The sequence below is a fragment of the Panthera onca genome, chromosome F2 (assembly GCF_046562875.1).
Source record: "Panthera onca isolate mPanOnc1 chromosome F2, mPanOnc1 haplotype 2, whole genome shotgun sequence".
NCBI lineage: Eukaryota > Metazoa > Chordata > Mammalia > Carnivora > Felidae > Panthera > Panthera onca.
The window spans coordinates 57,308,158-57,324,564 of NC_138356.1; the positions used below are offsets into that span (position 1 = coordinate 57,308,158).

At 36.5% G+C, this 16,407-nt stretch overlaps 1 protein-coding gene across 2 annotated transcripts in view; it reads right to left on the reverse strand.

Annotated features, from left to right (window-relative positions):
* The window catches only part of CSMD3 (CUB and Sushi multiple domains 3), a 1,245,616-nt gene that overhangs the window by 233,537 nt on the left and 995,672 nt on the right, over positions 1 to 16,407 (reverse strand). For both annotated transcript variants that reach the window (XM_078441978.2, XM_078441977.2), the window contains one exon: positions 14,577 to 14,693. In XM_078441978.2, the coding sequence (XP_078298104.1) occupies positions 14,577 to 14,693 (117 nt within the window). The remainder of the gene's footprint in view (positions 1 to 14,576; positions 14,694 to 16,407) is intronic.

Here is a 16,407-nt window from a genome sequence, read left to right on the forward strand (position 1 = left end):
GCCACCAATGACACACCTAAAATGTCCAGGAGGCTGTATTTTTCTGCTTAAATAGCTTCATTAGTTTCTACAGCATACATGCTACATTTTACCCTCATACTTATTCTCCATTCTACAAAATATTTTAATCTTCACTAATCTCCCTAATCTAAATTTGATCCTTCTGATCAAAGTTGCACTGTTCCCTCCCATTAGCAGAATCTGGTGTGGTAATTGCATATATGTGTGTGTTTGAGTGTATTCAATTATATTTACTAGGTGACAGAGTATTTAATCAACGTGACATGGGACCAACCCAGTCAGAATTGATGTTAAGCTGGGTATTATTCCTTTAGTTGCTGGGGGAAGGGCCGGGGAAAGCGCTAGGTGGCCAGAGGAATGTGGCATTGTTCAGGAGATTGCCAACAGCAGGGAAATATTTCCAAATTCGAACAAGTGAAATGGCTGTGCCAGTATGTTCCAGATGAATATTATCCTTAGACTGCCTGACTACAAAAGTAGAGTATATGCTAATGAGACCAATTAGGCATTTCTGTTTCACTGGGCATCGCATACCCTCAGCCTAGAAAATGTCTCTCTGAAGGAGAGTAGGAAGTCAGTAGCATTTTTGAATTGATTTAAACGTGGCATACCAGCCTTCCATAATCTGGTCTTTGTCTGCTTCTCCAGTTTTAAGCATATTAGTTTCTGAGTGCTGTTCTGCTCTTCAGCCAGAGAGAAAAATATGCAGTTCCTTTCAGAAACTATGTACCATATATCTATGCCTCTGCTTGTGTTGTTTTGTCTGGCTGGAATATTGTTCTTCAAGTGGCTAACAATTGCACGTTCTTTAAGACTCAGGCCACGCAGTATTTCATCAGGTAAATGTTTCCGACACTGGGACCCCCACATCCCAAACCTGCCATTGGTCTGTGTTAGGTGTTTCCCTGCTATTTTTCCTTAGCATCCTCACAAACATCTCTCCCAGCAGTTTCTGTGATCTTTTTAAATAAACTGTTCCATTATCTGATGCCTTTCTTATGATCTCCTGAAGGGCAAGAACCATTGTTTATATAACCTGTATACTCAGATTCTAGCTCAAGGCTTAGTGTATACACGCTGTTTATTTAAACAGTTGATACAATTACTGAATCATTGCCACTTACAAGCAAAATACAGGCCTCTACCCACCATGTGGTTAGAATTAATAGTAGCTTATTTCTCTGAAGTTAGAGATGCTGGAGAGAAGCGAAGGGATGAGAAAAAGGGTAAGGAACTCATTAAGTTTCCATACCTTTTAACTAAACCTACAAACATATTACATTGAAAATCATATTTGTTCCACAGGTGAATTTTGTTTGGACCATCCTGTGTTTTAAACGTAGAATGCAACTGCTTTCAAAAGGTCAACTTTTAGTTCACCAAAGTAATGCCATTCCTTACAATGCCCACATCCTGATTTCATTTATATCATGTATCATTAAATCAGTGTTTTTAATCTGAATTTTAGTTGGCAGCATCCGTTGAAATAAAATAAATATTATACTAGGTTTAAAAAATACATTATATAAAAGGTTGGTAAGAGGAGCTGTATGACAGATGAAACTTTGATAGTTTGGTTATTTCAGTAGGTAACAGCTTTTGTGAATTGGGAAAATATTCTAGTTACACATCTGTTTTGGAGTTTTACCTTCTCAGCAAAAGCAGCTGGGTTGATATATTAAGAGTTTATATAAACTTCAAGAGAATAGTAGTTAAATCCCTTTTAACTCAGGGGCTGGAATAACACTTCTGTAGTGTGCATTGTGCACCATGTATTTGTATACTAACCACAAAATAAACGCCATCAATCCCTTAACTTATTTGAAGTAAAATTTACTGAGTTTTCCAATAAATAAACTACTTAAAAATTCTAATTATTTTGTTGGGTCTAAAGCAGATAAATTAAATCATAAGTGGCCAAAACAGGAGAAAAAATTGTCATCGGTACTGGATTGCAGTGGTAAACAATTAGAGATCATTCTACCATCCTGAAACATCAGTGGGAGAGTATCAAAAATGATGGGTATTCCATGTTTGCAAAAGGCTCTGCCTGTAGCATGCTGTGTGTTTTTGTGAATCATTTATCTCCTAGCTTTAATCTGTCATAGTATGAGATATTACAAATGTGATTCTGCGGGGCGCCTGGGTGGCTCAGTCGGTTGGGCGGCTGACTTCGGCTCAGGTCATGATCTCGCGGTCCGTGAGTTCGAGCCCCGCGTCAGGCTCTGTGCTGACAGCTCAGAGCCTGGAGCCTGTTTCAGATTCTGTGTCTCCCTCTCTCTGACCCTCCCCCGTTCATGCTTTGTCTCTCTCTGTCTCAAAAATAAATAAACGTTAAAAAAAAAATAAACAAACAAACAAAAAACAAATGTGATTCTGCATGACAGAATAATGAAAAACTAAAAAAGATTGTTTAATGACTTCTCCATAAAAACTTTTCCAGGAAAAACTATGAATACATTTAGAAAACTGTTTTTTTTTTTTCTTTTCATAATTTCAAATATTCTCCCATATTGGGATCTTAAGGGAAGACCATCAAATTTACAGTAAAATTTTGTAAGTATATGAATATTTGAGTTTATCTAAGGAATTATTTTGTAATTAAATACAAGTATGGGAACAGAGTAGAAAATAATTTTCTAACATTTGTAGTGACTGAAAAATGAGAAGTGCCCTCAAAAGTACTTATGGAACTTTCATGATAGAGGTGACAAAGTTAAAGATGACTACCCAGGACATTCTGATGCATTAAAAATCAGAAAAGAAAACGAAAGAAAGTTTAAAAAGGGGAATGTAGAACAAGACTGTTACATAACTTATTTTACTTTTTCAGGAACACACAAGATTCAGAATTTATACTAAATTTATAGTCATTTTTGGCATTGACTAAAATTACACAAATCCATGTAATTCTATCATCAGACTTGAATTTCAGAATGGTTGGTAGTACTTTCCTATAATTCTCTAGCTGCCAATGCATACTCTTTGAATTTAAAAGTAAATTGCCCCCATTTTTTTTTTCTTTTTTTTTTTTTACTGGGCAGGTCCTTAGAGACCATTGAATCAGAGCTTCTCATAGGTCAAACAAAACAAAACAAAACAAAAGAAACAACCAACTGAGGTCCAGAAAGCTTAAATAACTTACTCAAGTCTACACTACCTACAGAGGCAGGTAAAGACCACAATTCAGACCTTTGGTCTCCCGGTTCAGTTTTTTTTCCAGTTTTCCGCAATAACTGTCCAATCTTCTCTTCAGTTTATTTTGGTTGCCATCATTGACCCTATGACTCTGAACTTTAATTCAAAATAATCTTCAGCAATCTGATGCTAATTGGTACTAAATAGACTGATGGGGGCAGCCACAGAATTTATCATCTTGATAAAATACAGCAAAAAATAAAAGTGAATATGAATGGGAAAAATACTAATATAGTGATACATAATCACCATTTAAACAAATTATTGTAAAATGTCTAGACTTATATTTCTGCACTATATTTTTCAAAGTTTTCTCCTGATATTTAAGCATAAATTATTTCCTATAACTGATTTTTTAAAAAATGAGAGAAATGTGAAACATCAACATTGACACCCAGTACACAATCAATGCAAATATACACTTATCATAATGACCTAATAGATAATTTGGCAGCTATTTAAAAAATTCAGGTAGGGGCACCTGGGTGGCTAAGTCAGTTGAGTGTCTGACTTCAGCTCAGGTCATGATCTCATGGTTCATGGGTTCGAGCCCCGCATCAGGCTTGCTGCTGTCAGCACAGAGTCCGCTTTGGATCCTCTGTCCCTCGTTCTCTCTGTCTTTCCCCCGCTTGCTCTCTCTCTCTCTTTCAAAAATAAATAAACCTTAAAAAAATTCAGCTAATAACATTCTAGAGCATATTATAGTCATTTTCTTGGAGGCTGAAAGGAAATAATTTTTTAAGTGGAAAGAGAACATAATGGCAATAGGAAGTGATGATACATGTCAATGTATTTAAGATATGATATTATATAATTTAGAAATTGCAGTTTTCTAAATCAGTTTTTATTAAAGAGGCTAAAGGCCTGTGTTGATGTTTGCTGACAGATTTCCAGCCACAGTGCTCCCCTTCCTCCTCTGCCACACAGCTGAGCAAGCAGATCACAAAGCCTGAGTTCTTCGTTCGGCACTAGTGGGAGGGTGAAACCACCCTAGCACTGAATGAGCACAGGAACCCTAGCACCACCACCACCCTATTACCCCAGCAGAATTCCAAAGTCCATCTTCTTTCCCTGATCTCTCGTGCCATTCTGGACGTGTTTGGAAGCCTGTCCTCCTCCCCCTGGAAAGCCTCATTATGTGAGTGATAAAAGTTTTCATGGTCCCTATCGTTTGTGTGGTGCCATCTGTCTTAAACTCCAAACCAACTGTAGCACAAACTCAACAAGGGATGCCATGAGGAGGTGTCCAGGAGATGAATCACAGGACTGAGAGTCTGTCTTCTCTTGCCGTGGTTTAGTAACTGGCTCCTTTACCCCCTACCAATCTTGCACTTTGAGCTCTGCTGCTTTGTGCTGTATTTGCTGAGTTCTACCGAATCTTCGTCACAGATTTAATCAACTCACACCAGAAATTTTGACAACTGTCATTTAGAAACAAGAGTTAAGGCTGTCCTTAAATTGACCACAGTACCACCGTACCATGTCTGGGGTGTGTCTTAGCCTGGTCCTATCAGTATGCCTCATGTGGAATTATGTGTCTTAACTCCAGCATAAGCTGTGACTAATGCAAAGTTCAGAGGAACACTTTTCCTTTATGACTGTTGATTGTGGTCCTTCTCCCATAGAATTCTCAGGAAAAGTACTGATACCCTGTGCAATACATGGGGCTATTGAGTGGCCAGTCGTGTGGTAGGGCAGTAATCACGTCGCACGCTGAGGTCTACACTCCTAAAAGCAGCTGATTCAGTAAGACTCCGTGAAAATGTTTTCGTTATCACTGCTGCCCGGATTTTTTATAACAAGGATCCTGATCCTAGGCTTATGTAGAAATAAACAAACAAAAACACATGACAGCCATGTGGGAAAATTAAAGAGATAATTCAAACTCTGCTTAAATTCCAGATCCTTAAGCCCTATAAAGAAACAATTGTTGTGGGGGAAGCTCTTAACCCTCATGTTACAGATTTGACGCTTTCTAGACAAACAATGTTATAAATACAAGCAGGGTAAAGAAGTTCCCTCTCCTCCAAACTGTATCTAGTTAACCATTAAACAAACAAACTAGGTATAAGGTGAGGAGGAGACAAAAAAATTGAAAAAGAGATCCACAATTTGACCCAATTAGAAATCCAAAATTTACTACAACACTTAAAATGTCTCTAATTGTCCTTTGCACCTCTACAACATGGAATTTGAGTTAATTTTAATATCTACTGAGATGCACCAACTAGCAAACCTTCATGGCCTTATACAATTACAGAGGTTCAAATTATAGTCCTTTTTGGGATCTCAGTAAATTTAAAGAAGGGCACACCCTATAATATAAAGGAGTTATGAAATATAAAATGTGGAACAAAGAGGTATGCATTATCTTAATCATCAGAATTATTGTCCTGCCTAAATATCCCATAGCAGTCATGGAAACTCTAATCAAAAATGTACTAAATTAAATTATGTCTTTGGAATTTATAGAAGGCTTGCCAAACTGAGACACTATGGGCCTTTCTCCATAATTAAAATAGTTAATGTGGTCCAATATAAGTTAAAACAGAGCCTTCAAAGACTGACACCCATCACAAAAGATTTATTTAGAGAAGGGTGTTTATACCCAATATTTCTCCATTTAACAGACCAATATGGTTGTCCTTAAACCTGGGAAAAATGAATGGTACCTCATGGTGGATTACTGCAACCATGGTTCTGTGGTTCCAACCATTAAAATCCCCATAATCAATATCATTGAAATTACTGGTTCCATCTAATCATTAGCTGGTAAATATTTTGTTATTATTTATTTGGCTCATATGTTTAACACCGATTTCCAGACTCAGAGCCATAGTTTGCCTTTAGCTATGATGAAATGCAACACATTTTGACTTCAGCTTCGATGGGACACCTCTACCTGGCTGCCCACAAGGTCTTCAAAAGCTCAGCCATTGCTCACATCTTTGTTGGCAAAATTATCAGTGTGTCCGACTTTCTTGAGGAGCACAGGCAATGACATCACTCTTATGACACCTTCCTTCATGGATATTCATTTGCCACAATCATTCAAGACATACAAATACAAAAGAGTTCACAAATTGTGAGGTTCCACTTACCTACATATGATAGAAGGCCCTGTCACCTCAGTTAAATCCTTAGGAATTATTTGGTCAGCCTGAAGCCACTCTATTTCTGACACCATTAAGAAAGAAAAAAAAATCTAAAGATTTTATTTTTAAGTAATCTCTACATCCAGTGCGGGGCTCAAACCCCCCACCCTGAGGTCAAGAGTCACACACTCCACTGACTGAGCCAGCCAGGTGCTCCAAGAAAGAACTAATGACACATGGCAACACAATGTTAAAACAGCTCAAATGTCTTTTAGGAATTTTTGGATTTTGAGGGCAACAGATTCCTAATTTATAATTTTACTTAAGGTAATTTATTCTGTTTTTAGTAAACAGGCCTACCTTGAATGGTGCCATTTACAAAACTATCTCTAGACCCCTGAATTATAATAGAACAAGTGCTTAGAGACTCGATTACTCTAGAGGCTTTAGCAAGTTCCCTCATGGCTCTTGGAGTCTCTGGACTCCCTATGATAGGCATAAGTTGCCCCTGAACTTCTGATACAAGAAGATTCCCCTCTAAGTCCCATGCTATTGCAGTGGCAATGCTGCATGGTGGGATCTCCTAGAAAAAAATGCTCTCAAAGGCTCTGAGTCCATGGCTCTCTATATTCAGCTGCACATTGTGCCTTGAGTCTTGGAAGCAGTATTCTGCAAGTTCAGTATGGCTACTAAAGCCTCCTTGCTAAAAATGCGAATTATACCTACATATTAGAGCTAAAACTAGGCCCTTTGACCTACCCCAACCTGCATGAAGGTGTGGCCTTTCTGGTCCTTAATTCCTTGCCAGATGCCATGCTTTTGCAGAGGTTCCTCTTCTGAATCCCTTAGCTCCCTGAGTAGCCTTTGGAGATCAACTGAGTGAATAGTAAAGTGAATCTGTATACGTCAGACAGTATAACCAACATCATCAACATGATGAACACCCTGGAAAACTGCTTCTTTTAATACCTTAACCGTGATATCCCTGATAAAAGATTCACTGATTAGTACAACTGCCCAAACTTTGGACAGTCACCCTTCACTGGACGTCATAGTTAACAAATAGCCCGGGTGAACGTGTCTTAGACCCTTGAGCCATTGCCAATTATCTGAGCATATGGTTGCCCCTTATGGGGTAAACACTTCTGAGAATTTTGTCTCAGACACTCCCTAAATACAAATTGATGCTACACATATCTCCACACATACTAAAGCCACCATACTAAGACTTCATCAAGATACTTGGCATCTTTTTTAGAGCTCTCGTAGTTACCGACAGCGATCAAGGCAACCATTCCACTTCTCACAATACAAAATGCTGAGCTCTGCAACAAGACATTCAATGGAAATGTCATGTCCCTTAAGTCTCTGGATACAAGCCTTATAAAGTGACAATGTGATTTAGACAAGTTAAAGTATGACACATTTCACTTAAAAAAACACCAAGAGTGAATTGTGATAAAGTCTGATCCATTTTTGATGTTTAATCACTGGCAAGTTCCAAGCCATACCTCTTCCACTTCTCTTTTTGCCCCTTATATGGGGCAAGCTAATAAGAAAGGCAGGGTACACTTTCCTTTAGACAAATGGGATTTTCAAATCACATAAGTTCTGACTATTGTGAGGGAGCTTTCACTCTAGCACCAGAATAAAACCCAAAGCCAGTCAGCTTTCTTTGTTTCCTTAAGCAATTTTGGATCTCACTGGATCCAATTCTGGATTGTGCTCTGCTCTTCCCAGAAAGTCTCATTATTATCAGTGATACCTACATCTTTTCATACCTTCCTAGTGCATGTGTGGTGTCATAAGTCTTGACATCCAAATCAAATTTGGATGGGGGATCCTGGTCTAGCTGGTGACTAAATATGGTTTCATCTAATTATACGAGTGGTACCCAAAGAATTAAATAATATAAATATAAATACATACAATAATGACATTTCCTTACTCTCAAATGTTGGGCTCAAACCTAAGGGTTTCCTCTCTTATAGGCATAAAATTAACATACACATCCCTCCATATTGACATTAACAGAACCATAAGTTTTTTAAAACAATAAGAGAGCACACTTTTCTTTGTAATTGTTCTATATATAACAAATAATGATAAGTGGTAAATACACATTTTGAATAAACACACATTTTGTGAACATTTGTCATTTTTAAAGAAGTGAACTCAACATTTACAAAAGACTAATCATTGATTTTGATGCTGGTGTCATACATTTTAAATATAAAATATAAAAAGCCTTTATCGACTGGAAGAGTTCATTCATTATTGAAATCTTCACATCAGGAAAAACAGAATGCCAGTAAAATGATTTACTGACCTAATGAGCATACAAAAATAATCTCAAAACCATTTGTCACTATAATATGGGGGAAAGTAGTGACAATAAATTACTGAATTAAGTATAAAGTCTGGTGATGACAACATAAATTCTGTAAGGGATGCTGAATAAAATAGATAATTGAAAACCACCTAGATATAAGATCAAAAGACAAATGGGTGGATATATGTCTGAGTTTTAAAGGACAATATACACGGAGTAAAAAAATGGCTATTAGTTTTAACACAAAAGATGAGAATAGTTGACTTTCCATCCATAGCTCAAAACTACAGTAGTACATATTACAAAGTCCAGATACCCACAAGTAATCCTTATATATGTGTATATATATATATATATATATATATATATATATATATATATATATATATAGTGTGAGCATGTATACATCTTAGTTCCAATCCACTGCTTTTGCTTTTTCCTTCTAAATTCTAAGGAGATCTGAATTTTTAAATACTACCTTTTATAGACTAACAGTTAATACAGAAAGGTGAAAGATATGATATTACAAAAATAAATTGCATTTAACAATCATTATTTAATAACCTAAGTATATAATATGGAAAGGAAATACTAAATTGAACAAATATAATAAGAATTAATGAAATATTCATTATCTAATCATTATCAGTGTTGTTAATATAATATCATGGTATAGTCTGAGAAAAAAAAACAATTATAACCCCATATTGAAGGCAACATCATAGGGAAAGATGTTTCTTAATGGACCTCGAGGAAACATACTGTACTGAAAGATAGGAAAAATAGCAGTTGTGAATCAGAAAAAATACAAACTATGAAGAAGCGGGAAAGAAATTCAAGGTGGTGTCAGCTACTTAAAACAAAACAAACAAACCCCAAACCTCTCTCCCAGCAATAAACAAAAGGTTTTAGTAACTGTCTGTACCCCCTGTACAGAGTAGACCAGCCTGACAACTTTGTGTGATTTAGGAGTTCATGAACTTGAAACCTATACAACCAAGAGACTGCATTAATAACAGAAGATACAGAGAGGGCTGACTAACTGGGAAAACTAAGAAGAAAAACCCGAGAAAGTTTTCATGCATACTTCCAAGATTCCACGTTTGAAAGCCAGTCTTGGGGAAAAGTAAGTTTTGTCCTTGATAAATAGGCAATCACGGTGGGCCTTTTAGGAGGTGAAACTATCTGGAAGCCCAAACACAAAGTTAAGTCACCACAGACTATTCTGGATATCCTCAAGGTGATTTTCATGTTGGAATTCTCCAAGAAATCTAAATGTCAGTTTGCATTCTACACAGCTAATATTTGATACATGTTTTATAGGATAATTTTTGTCTAAGATTTTCTACATAAAACTCTGGTAATGTAGTTCATCCTCTGTAGTGGGTTGAATAGTGTTCCCCACCCCCCAAAATGTGTATCTGCCTAGGAGCTTAAAATGTCATTGTATTTGGAAACAGGATCTTTGCAGATATAATTAAATATTAATATGAAATTATACTGGATTAAAGTGCACCCTAAATCCAACACATGGTGCCTTTAAAAGAAAAGAGGACAGAGATACATGCAGAAACAGAGGAGACACACAAACAGGGCAAAGGTCTTGTGAAGACAGAGGCAGAAATTAGTGATACAACTACAGCCACAGAATGTGAAGGGTGGCTGAAAGCCACTAGAAGCTAGGAAGAAGGCAGGAAAGATTCTTCCCAGGGCCTTCAGAGGGAGTGTGGCACTACTGATAGCTTGATTTCAGAGATCTAGCCTCCAGAACTGAGAGAACAAATTTCTGTTGTTTTAAACCACTGACTTTGTGATATTTTGTTAAGGCAGCCCTCAGATACTAATACATTCTCTTTTACACATAATCCCTGGAATGCAAGGAATGGGTGACGGAAGGGATAGAAGGGGGCAGGGGGGGAGTTTGGAAAGGGATAATCATGTCAAGGAGTGATATTCCATGTGAAACCAGTTTAGGTATTATGTAACTAGTTATGAACCATTTCTTCTGAATTATAGTTGAAAGAGGACTTTCATCTCCTTTAACCATTTTAAGCATCTTGTTTTACCAGCGGGTCCATCTAAAATCTTTAATTTTTCCTTGTCTATTGTGTCTTTCTCTTGGGCTTTAAAGTAAGAAAATTCCATTATATTCTATCCCAAGAGAAAACAAACATAAACACTAGCCTCTGACTTGCCCCCCATTTCACTGCCATCCTAGCTCCTTCTTTTTTTTCTCAGCCAAAATTGTTGAAATAGAAGTCCAAACATTTATTCTCCAATGTTTGTAAGTCCTCACTCCATACAACTTGATTTTGGCTGCTACACTCTAAGTATAAATACCTATTAACAAAAAATTTTTCCTCTAACAATGGCAACAGTTTTCTTATGTTATAAAGCATCTTATCTATATCAAAGTCAAAATTAAAAATCTGCCTTGCATGTTTTAGCCCTTAAAAACAATGCATTGTAGGAAGACTTAAACAGTAAAACCATAAAGGGGAGACACCTGGTAATTAAAAATTAAAAAATGAAGGAAAAATAAAACATATTTTATTAAAGGTAGGGTATTTTTAACCCAAAAATCCAAGTGAAATAGTTTAATTGTTAGAAGGAAGTCAACTATCAAAAAATGTTATCCAATGACCCAGAATTATTATATTTCTACATATACAAAACAACCATAATCCTGCAGAATGAATATCACCAAAGAGACCCTAATATCTGAAGTTCAAATGAAATCCAATGACACTTATGAAAGCATTAGGAATTGACAATTTTCTTATCTATAAAAACTGAAAGATAGAAATTGACTGGCAAAATAATACTCATTCAATCAACTGGTAAAGTAAGTTCATATTCTGTTCGCATTTAACCGATATGAATTCAATTCTACACTGGGCAACAATAAATAAATAAAAGTAATGTGGTAGCATATGACCTATGAAAGATCAAGCTGGCTCATCTGGTATTATCTAAAGAAACAGTCACCTGTTCTGACATTAGAGGATAAATGTCCTGTTAAGAATTATTCAGTGACTACATGGCTCATGCAAAATTATGTAGATGATTTTTATGGGCGATTTAACATATTCCATGTGTAATGTTGATTATATGTGATTTTCTCCTTATATAACTTTAGAACCTTAACCTTTGTTAAGCTGCTATTCCCTTGAATGAATTGAGTGTATCTGACAGATATTATGCTAAATGATTAAAAAGTGAAATTCTAAGAGTGTCAGCCTATAAAAGATACAGAAGAAAGAATGATTATATTTTAAGATAAGTGACAGGAAGAGAAAAAGTGAGAACTGGTACATTATGAAGTGATACCAAAGAGTCATAAAACAGCTCAAAGTGGAACAGAAGGAAACTGAAAATGAGAGGAGGAAGAAGAAGCAAAACAGAAATTTGATTTGTCGATACTCAATGACTATTGCTTGATCATCTCACATTTAAGAGGTAAAAGTAGGAGTAGGAAGAAGTTGATGATAAGTATTCATTTAATTCGTCTACTCTGCTCCCAGAAAACTTTAAGGTGTTATTAGGTGATTAGATACCCACTGAAGGTGTAAAACAAACTATTTGTTTTTATGCTTTAATTACATAATATAAATGTTTTATTTTTAGCCATGTTACTCTTAAGACTAATAAATCCAGAATCCAGGTCATTTTATTTCAACATTTTTGGTAACTGGTGGCAGGACCTCTACAAATGTGAACATAAATAAAAGTGGGTGTGTATGTGAATCTCTGTGTGTATATGACTTAACTACATGTTATTACGCAATCACGTACAAATACTGTATCATTTAATTATAAATTAACCCTATGAGGTAGACATTTATCACCTCTATTTCAGAGAGGAGAAAAGTAAAATTCAGGCTAATGATGGGACTTGTCTAAGTGAAAAAGAGTAACGAATTGTGCTCTGAATCCAGAAATCTGACCTCAAAGTTGGCATTTTTTAAACTCATAACGAACATGAACTATGTGAGACATCTTTTATAAATATACAATCTCATTCATCCTTCCCAACAACTTTACTCTGTAGACAAAATGACCCAACTTTACAAATAAAGAAACTGAGTCTCAAAGAGTTTATGTAACTTGTCCAAAGACAGATAGGTACAAGATGTGACAGGCTGAAACTAGGACTCCAAGTTTGTTTGGCTTCTTATGTAGTTTGAAATACAGAATGATGTAACATTTACACAAATAAAATCAGTTTCCTTACTAATAAATGAAAGTACATTTGATTTCATCCACAAATAATCCAAGACTTGTTTAAAAATTAATATTAAAAACCACTGATTATCAGTTGCATTGTTTACATTAAGAAGTCTACATTTAACTTACATTAAGTCTGCTCGAATAGATTCCATTCCCTAGAAACCTGTTAATTTATTTTAATCAGTACTTTTCCTTCTCTTTTTGAACATCTAGAGGTTACTATAAAATATGTCTACGTATCAGGAAAGGAAATGCCTGTGTTTCCTTTTTCATTTTTCTTGGCTACATGACATCCCAAGAATAGATTATAGTAGAACAAACTAATGGCTTATAAAGAGAACTGAGGTAACCAGGCAATCTTCTGGGTCATCACTGCTAGGGTTCTGTCAGCATCCATGCAACATTGTTGGCAGCTGGACTATAAACCCCTCTTACAAGAAAAAGACTATTTTGAGGCACAAAAGGAAAAAAATAAATAAACAATTAGGTGGATAATGTTTTTCTTTCTAAACCATCATTCTCTTCTCGAAGAGTTCAACTCTGATTTAACCAATCAATATGCTAGGAAGAAGAAATATTTTGTAGAGTAAAGAAATAGCCACCTTGCTAATGCTGGCCTCACCATTCTATTTCAAGGTTAAATAAAAGGTTTAGTATTTCACTTCTGATGACAACGTTCTCTCAAATAAGTTGAAGATCTTGGACTTGTTTCGAAAGAGAGAGAAGGAGGATATATGGGTGATATCAGGTTATAAGAAATTGGACTGGAAGCATCAGCTTATTTTATATATCAGCAGAAACGTTAAGTCAAGATGTGATCCAAAAATCTTGATATGATAAAATCCATGTCCTTCTGCTAAAATACTTTGTCATTCAGACCCAGACATTCATAACAGCTACGGCAAATCCTTTACCATGTAACACAATGCTATAAATCTAAATTGTAGAAGTCTGAACTTTCAGCCTCTCTCCCATACTTTACTGCTCACTAAATTTCCTTTGCCTACCCATCCATAAACAGAGCTTAACCTGGGTGAGATCCAGCTGGATCTCAGACACAAAACCTTTAGAAGCCAGGTAAGTGACTTCTAAGACTTGTGATCAGGGAGATGTGAAGGCAGCAAAGGACACATTGTCTTCTCAGTGCCAATGCAGAACAGATTGTCAGGTTGACAAGATGAGCTGAAATGTCCTTTGCTGTCTTTCTATATTCATTGCTGTCCCAGAAACTAGGTGCTTGAAACCAAAATCGTTTCTTTCTGCAAATGTGTTTAAAAACTATACAACAATATGATTGGTTTGTACATACTTTGCCATTATTATAATAGTTCTGTATTTGACTGTATGCATATTTTGCAGAGCACACTTTGCTTTATGCTCTGGTAATTTCCCATTTTATATCATTCTGACATGAAGGCACTTGCAAGGTTACTGGATGTACTTATTTTTAAAAATTAAAAACAATCCTGTTTTCATTTTTATATTGTTGTTCACCTGTGTACTTGACTGTAAATTCAGATTGAGTAAAATGACCTCAAAATTTTATTATTACAAAGCTACTATCTAAAAAGAATTGCCGAGTAAAGTACTTTATGAATAGTGAAAATGTTCATAAAAAACTAACATTTTTGAATAGCACATATTGAAAAACAAAGGATGTCTGGAATGAAATACTACGTGATGAGATGACTATTACTTACCAAACTCCTTGGGAACTGCTATCGAATAAACACAATTATGCCCCACACTGTAATTTTTGGGATAGTTTGGTGATAGAACGGTGCCTTCTGAACCCGTTGAACGACTTCCACAGGGTGCTAGGAGACAGAAATGACAAAACATTTTTAGAAAAGCTTTACAAAAATCACACTGTGAATGTTTTCTTGATATAAACATGATGGTTATTGAATTTTAAGGTATTTGGTTTATTTCCATCTTTTAATAAGATCCACCACTGTCAAATATCTTAAAAACAAATTGTGGACATATGTGACTACTGTAGCTATTCAGATTTACTCTTCTCAAACACAGTAATATAAACGTGACATAATGGTGCTATCTCTAGAGGTAATAATGGCGGCCCTGCTTTCATTTATGATAAAAGCGCAAAGGAAATTTTCTCTTATATAATGATGAGAAATTACATATGCAGGTGGGAAATTGTTGTACTCACTGCCAGGCTTTGACATTCTACTCAAAATCAACCTTGATTATGCTGCCACCAAATTAAGTATTTTTATACACGGGACAGGGACGGCTGTACAAACACATTCACCCACTCATCTAAGTAAAATACTCTCTCACCAACCTTTATCTGTTTATATGATTTACATTTGAATCGTTAGAGTTGCTGATGGTGCACAGAGGCAGATTTTTTTTTTTTTTTTTTGCTACCTCAGCCCCAAATGTGCTATGTTCCTAAAAGAGGTGAGGGTGAAACCAATGTTTCGGGCAAATTTGTAGATGATGGTTCTGGTGTTCACAAGATAGGGGGGATACCTTAGGCTTTATAGTTCTGAGTTATGAGACAGACCCAGGCTAATGATGGAGATTTAAGTATTAAAAACATAAAGATGATAGCTGATATTCTCTAAGAAAATGATGTCACCCAGAAAATTATACAGAATGAGACAAGATGGGCAAAGAGGAGGTCTGGAGAATGCCAAGGTGTAGGATCGCATAGAGGGTGGCTACAGTGAATGTAGTCCCATGGAAGCCACTGGCGAAGAGCTTCAATTAAAGCAAAGTGTTCAACAGGGTTAAGTGTTGCCAGGTGGTAATAAAAGAAAAACGAGTCAGTGGATTTGGCGACGTGGAGTATCACAGAGCAGGGGCTTCTTCTCCTGGCCCATGATTGCTTGAGGAGGGATTCTGTTTAACCCCTGGCTGGCTGGTTCCACCCTTACTCCCAAGGTACAATGAGCTTTCCAGACTGATCAGCCCAGGAGGGGAACTTCAACCTTACTCCGGGCTGGGGGCCATTCTGCTTAAAGAACATATTGGCCGGTCTCCTCCTCTGCAGAGTCAGTATTACAGGGCAAGTCTGCTGAGAGCGTGGCCATGGTTGTTGCAGGACACCCGTAGCTGCGCAGGATGCCTGTTGTTTTGGCCCCTCTGCTTTTATCAATATTAAAGCTAACAGTCTGATTTCCTTCAGCCTATCCCTTAATTGGCTTTGAACTTGTGCAGAGAGGACTCCCTTCAAGCAATGGGATTTTGGCATCGTTAATACAGCAGGTTCAACTAGAGCAGCTTTTTGCAAACTACAGCCAGCAAACCAAAGCCAGGCGGTCAGGAGAGGGTTTTACATTCTTAGAGTCACAAAACAAAGTTTTGAGTTTGAGTACGCGACAGAGACATATGTAGCCAACAAATCCCAAAATACCATCTGGCGCTTTACAGAAAAAAGTTTGCTAACCCTTGAAGTAGAGTAGAGGGGTGGTAGCTAGATAGTAGCTGGATGAAGAGTAAGTATGTAAAGAAATAGATGTAATCAGAGCCTTAATCATAAACAAAAGGAGAATGTGGGGA